The sequence below is a fragment of the Cnephaeus nilssonii genome (assembly GCF_951640355.1).
Source record: "Cnephaeus nilssonii genome assembly, chromosome: 7".
In the NCBI taxonomy this organism is placed as follows: Eukaryota; Metazoa; Chordata; class Mammalia; order Chiroptera; family Vespertilionidae; genus Cnephaeus; species Cnephaeus nilssonii.
In genome coordinates, this window is record NC_137078.1 from 90,009,618 (window position 1) to 90,015,617 (window position 6,000).

Here is a 6,000-nt window from a genome sequence, read left to right on the forward strand (position 1 = left end):
TCAAGGAGCCTTATCAGCCTGAGCCGATCCCAATCAGGAAGCTTCCAGGTGCTGTCACCATCAACGGCCGCCCCACCCCTGTGCAAACATGCTTCCCGCCCGGCCTTCCCCCAGCCAAGCCTTTCCGAGCACACCAGCCGGCAGGCAGCCCGGGCCAGTGGGCGCTAACGGATTGAGTTCACTTCATTTCAGTCTTTTCCAGCTTCCTGCTGAGGTTTCTCTTTCTCTTTCCCAGGAGTCCAGTATTTTATCTTAGGCCACCAGGGGGGCAAATTTGCCTGCCCAATGGAAAAACCTGGGGAGTGTGTTAAAAATACAGACCCCCAACCTTGGCCTCATTACTGATCTACCAAATCTCCAGCTAAGTCAGGCTAGCAGGCCAGGCACTAGATGGGACAGGATCTTGGTCAGAGGTGCAGGCCAGGCCCTCCTCTGCCAGAAGGCCATCCTGATTTCACCCCTCCACTCTCCGAGGGAGCATAGCTCCCTGCCTGGCCCAGCCCAGGCCTCCTGTCCCCAGCCAGCTCCGACCACCCCTTCCTGTAGGGGCCTCTCTGTGAGCATGGACCTGACTTGTGGTCCAAACTAGTAGGGGAGCTCTGGGCAGGTGGAAGCGTGCAGCACAGCGGCTTCTACCCTGGCTCTGAGGCTGAGGCAAAGCCCTGAAGGAGGCCAGATGTGCCAAGAAGGACAACCTCACAGGACGGGACAGGCTGGGGGAGACACGGAGGGCTGATCTGTTGCCTGGACAATCCAGGTGCCAAAAAGGAGGCCAAATTAGGGCACAGCCATCACCAACCACATCCACGGGTGCTCCGAGGGAGGGGACGCCACGGGGCCGAGAACAGCATGGAATGTTCAAGCCTCATGTGCCTGACCCTTGAAGTGGTATCCACAGGAGCCCCTGAGGAAACGGAAGTCCAGGGACTCTGAGATCCTTGTCTGGAGCACACAGCGCTCAGTGCTGGGATTCGAACCCAGGTCTGATTGCTCCCGAAGGCTGTGTCCTTTCTACCCCACCCTGTCCGGGAAGTCAGCTGGGCCTGTTCCCCACCAAAGCCAACATCCCTTCTCCCATCCAGCACCTGACACGGAACAGGTACCCAGTGACTCTTTTAGAATATAAGGTTGGATGGAGGAATGAGTGAATGCGTCAACTTGCCTTTAAATTCTACAGCATTTGGGTTTTAAATCTAAGCCCTGATTTCCTGGTTAAGAGGAATCTATGAAAGCAGCCTCCTTTAAAAAATGAGAAGCAGAAGAAACAAACATTAAAGGAAAACCAGTTCCCAAATTAATCCCACTGAAGGTTGCTGGGCCTTAGATAGAGGTGGGCCCGGCAGAGGGCTGGGATGGGGGGTAGGAGGAGTCGGGGGGAGGACAGGCGGTCTCCCTCAACCTCCACAAGGGACTCGGTCCAGTCCCTAGCTGCTGCCGGCCCACTCGAATCCTTAGCTCTGGCTGAGCTGGTCTATCCATTATCCCCAAACACCTTCCTGCAAGCCATCCCCTCGGCTTCTCCCTCCAGGAAGATTTCCTTCATCTCCCGGGCCAGATGGACCCTCCATCTGTGTGTGGGTCATTCTCCTGATACTGCAGGACACAATATAATATACTCACTCATTCGTTCACTCAACATTCATTCATTCAACATGCCTCAGGTCACTAGTCATTCAGTTACTGGGTGCTCACGTGACCGGGCACAGTTCTAGGTACTGGGAATGCCGTAACCAACATGGCAGGTAAGAACCGCTTCCCTCCTGGCGTGTACAGTCTAGTGGGCAACGCAGACACAAAACAAGGATACTCACACGTCTCTGAGGGTTCAGGTGGTGATGGGTGTTATGAAGCAAACCAAAGTAGGTAGGATAGAAAGCGGCAGAACTGGGTCTGTTTCAGGAAGTAATCAGGGAAGGCCTCTGGGGAGGTGGCATTGGAGCTGAGCTCTTTTTACCACAACTATGGACACAGAAATGAGGCAGAGGATCTTCCTCAGAGAGCTCACAGTCCAGCAGGGAGCAGACAAGCCGGCCTTTTCCTGATAGTGCAGGAGCGGGTCCGGCTCATCCGAACATCCCACACGCTGGAAGTCAGTGGTTTTTTGCAAACACATACCTGGCCAGGTCCCTCAATGACTCAAGAACCTTCCATGGCTCCCCACTACCCTCAGCATCAAGTCCAAACTCCTTCTCCTTCCATCCTAGCCCTTCAGGACCTGTCCTGCCCTCCTCTCTCAACCTTGTCTCCCTCTGCTGCCCTCAACACGGACTTCCTCAGCTACTCTCAGGTGAGGATCCCATCACCATGCCTCCACGTCTTTACACACAGTTCCTTTTTCTAGGCAAAATTCTCCTCCTCCCCCAAGTCCCAAAGTCAACCTCCTTAACTTCGAAAACACAGTTCGTTAGTGTGACAGGTGGCTGAGAAAGTTCCAGTGCAGGGAGAATGGGCAGTGAGAAAATGAGGCAAACGACAGAGCCATAAAAGGCGGAACAACCCTCTTGCATCCCAAACCGCCTCTGCTGCCCCGGGTGGTTCAGAACTTCCTCCTGGCAGCACCCTGGTGCCCAGTTACACATTAGATCTTGCCAACTGCCTTCCCTATCAGCTCCCTACCTGCTCCAGGGCCCAGCACCGGGCCAGCCAGAGAGGAAAGCTCCAGAAATACTTGGAGATCAAAAGCACAGAGGAGACCCGGTTTTCTCTGAACTTCCACCTCTGGATTCCATCTAGTGGCTGGTCTGTCACTGGCCTCTTCTCTTGCTGGCTGTGTCCCCTGGGCACTCCCATCCCTCTCAGAGCCCCCACTTTAGATGCTCTAGACTTGTGTTTCCCATGGGAGGGTCTCATGGTTTGGGGGAGATACTAAGTTCGACATCCTAAACCAGGAGTCCCCCGCCCCAACACATACCCCGTCCCTCCTCTCACATTCCAAAGGCTGCGGATTGCCTAGGACCTTAGGCTCAGGACAGCCTTGTCACCGCAGGGCACAGGAGGGGGAGGGAAGGAAGTGGTGGCCGCATGTTGCTGGGTACTGGGAGGCCCAGGGGCTGCCCTCCCACCACCCCAAGCTTCATCCTGTTTCCACGGTCTGTGCTGCTCCCAGGAGGACCCGGGTGCCTTTGGGGATGTGCCACCAGCAGCGCTGTCCCGCCGCCTCTTCCACCCCCACAGGCCTCACACAGGCCTTCGAGGTGGACTTTTCCCACTCAGTATCTGGTGTGAATCTCACAAACACCCGCGCGAGACAGGCAGGATGGGCATCATGATCACCCTCGTTTGACAGATGAGGACACTGAGGCTCAGCGAGGGGACGTGGGGTGCATATGATGGAATCCCAAGAGATTAAGGGAGACCATCTTACAGCCAGGAGGTCTCTATAGGGAAGGGAGATGGCCCAGGATCCTATGGGAAATTAGAAGCAGGGCCCCGACCTCCACCTCATACCACCTCCGAATCCATTCGGTCAGCTCCTTGTTAACCCCTAATGGACCAGACTCCTTAGTGACCAGGGGGCAAAGGAAGAGCCTGAAATGAGGTGTGGGGTCCCCCTGCAGTCCTCCTCCCACCCTGTCCCCAAGTGGCAGCCTGAGCAGCCACCCCCTCCTGGTACATCAGCAGCCCACCAGCCCTGGGTCCAGGGCCCAGGGCCCGGCCTGGCCGCAGCCTACCAGATACCCACTGCTCCCCGCCAAACCATGGCTGGACAGACGTGGCCCTTCCATCTACCCCACGGTAATTAAAAACACGCCCAGGCTTCTTCCAATGAAAGAGGGGCCAATTTTCTTCCCCTCCAGCACCGCTGACTGCAACCTACATAGCAATATTTATGCCAAGCTCCCCATAATACTGTAAACATCCCAATGTATAGTGGGCCAACGCATGAGTCATTTCCCCAAAGCCAGCGTTAATAAGTGGTACCTCAGCCATGTTCCAGGGAGCTCCCGCCAGCGGCCGGGACCAGGGCTGCCCTCCACACCCAGGCCTCCCCCCCCCCCCCCCCCCGGCCCCTGGAAGCCCCGGGGGCCCAACCCCGGAAAACTGCAGGCAGCATCCGAACCTCCAGGAGCCAGAGGTCAGCGGCTTCGCTGCCAGAAACGGTGGCTTCCATCCAGGGTCACCCCTTCACCCCTTGAACTATGGTCACTAAAGCGCTCACGGCTGAGAGAGAAACTCAAGTTACACCATGATCCCCCTTTGAGCCATTGCTCCAGGCCTATCTGACCTGTTTTGAGTTTTGGTTTTTTTTTTGGTTTGGAATTTTTGGTTTGTTTTTGATTTTGCCAAGAGGGGACGGGAGCTTCGCCCTGGCCCACGGGGGACGGAGATACATACGTGTGCATGCGCTCCAGCCCTCAGCCCTTGGTGGCGGAATCCTGGAGAGGGTTCAGCAACAAGAAGATGCAGCCACGTGAAGGGAGCCCAGGCTGCAGACCTCAGCCCTGGGTTCCATTTTTGTCACCCACTGACTCTGAGCCTGGATTTGCCCACCTCGTCGAAGGGAGCAGGAATCACCCTCCCCCGGCTTCCCGGGAAACGGATTTGGGGAAAATGTAACACAGCTGTGGGTGGGAAAGCACTCTGTCCAGCGAAAGTGCCTTGTCAACTGTGCAGCGCGTTGCAAACCACCGAGAGCTGCATCGAGTGAAAAGTACTCCATAAACTGCGAGGCGCTGGGAGAACTGTAAAGTGCTGTGCACACGAGAACCATTATTCATCTTCACGTCTTGCCCCACAAGCTCGGCCATTCCTGGTGGGCACACCCAGACCCCACTAACTTTCCCTCCAGGGGAGGCTGGCTCAGGGGACCTGGCAGCCCGCCTGTCCCTCCGGGGGTCCGCGGTGCCGTGGGGAGGTGGCCCGCGACCCTGGCCAAGGCCAACACATGGCAAGAGCATCTGGCCCGGCCCTGACGGCAGCTGGAAAGTTCCCGGGCTCCAGTGGCCACGCTGAGCCCGGCCGCCAGCGGGGCGGTGGCCCGCAGGGGTGCCCGGAGACCCCGCGCAGGGAGCGATGCCCACGGACCCATCCCCCCGTAGTCCTCTCGGGGAGGGGACCCCATTGTACGCCGCGGGCGACGGGCAAGGCACGGACGCGAGGGGCCGGCGCGCTCACTCCCACTCCGCCAGTCCCCGCTCTTCGGGGCGCCGACCCCATCCCGGGGCGCGGGCCCGGAGCCCCCACCCGGCCGGCCGCGGCGCCTCCCTCCTCCTGCTCCCTGCCAAACTTTCCAGCCCCGGCTGGGCGTCGGGCCCCCGGGCCGGCGCCCCTCCACCCCGTGCCGAGCAAGGCCAGGCCGGCGCGAAGGGGGTGCCCGGGCCGGGGCGGCGGGCGCGCGTGGGCAGCCCCCGGCCCTGGGCGGCGCTCGCCCGGCTGGCTACAAAGCCTCGGCAAGATGGTCCCTCGCCTCCTCCTGGCACAGTCAATCAGCGCCCGCCGCTCCCCGGGCGCCCGGGGCCCGCGCCTCCCCGCGCGGCCGGACACACCTCCCCGCGGCCACCTGCGCCCGGCGCCAGCCGCGGGGCAAACTTTGCGGGCCGCGGGGCGAGGGTGGGCGCCGGCGGCCGCCCGTGCCCGGCCGCTCCCCACCCCCATCGCCCGCCCGCCCGCCCGCCCGGCCGCTCACCTTCCACGGCGGCGAGCAGCGGCAGCAGCAGCAGCGCGGCCCCCAGCCTCCGCAGGGCCATGGCTGCGCTTCCCGGGGCCTCGGGCCGCGGCTCCGCGGGGGCCCGGGCGGCCCGGGCGAGAGCGCGCGCCCCGGGCTCGGGGGGCCGGGGGGAGCGGCGAGGCGCGGCGCACACACAGCCGCCGCCACCGCGCAGCCAGCAGAATGAGCCATCCAGCCCGGGCAGAACGGGGACCCGGGCTCCGCCAGCGCTGGGCACCGCCCACCTGGGCCGCGGGCGCGGGGGGAGCCCGGCCGGGCCGCCGCCCCCCGCGCGCGCCCTGCACCCCAGCTGGCCGCGCGCGCCCCCCGGGTCCCGGGTCCCCGCGCCCGCC

At 61.3% G+C, this 6,000-nt stretch overlaps 1 protein-coding gene across 3 annotated transcripts in view; it reads right to left on the reverse strand.

Moving 5' to 3' along the window:
- Positions 1–5,795, reverse strand: part of EPHB2 (EPH receptor B2) — a 181,032-nt gene extending 175,237 nt beyond the window's left edge. For all 3 annotated transcript variants that reach the window (XM_079776714.1, XM_079776713.1, XM_079776712.1), the window contains exon 1: positions 5,627–5,795. In XM_079776714.1, coding sequence (XP_079632840.1) covers positions 5,627–5,687 — 61 coding nt within the window. In that variant the 5' untranslated portion in view covers positions 5,688–5,795. The remainder of the gene's footprint in view (positions 1–5,626) is intronic.
- Between the last annotated feature and the right edge of the window lie 205 nt (positions 5,796–6,000).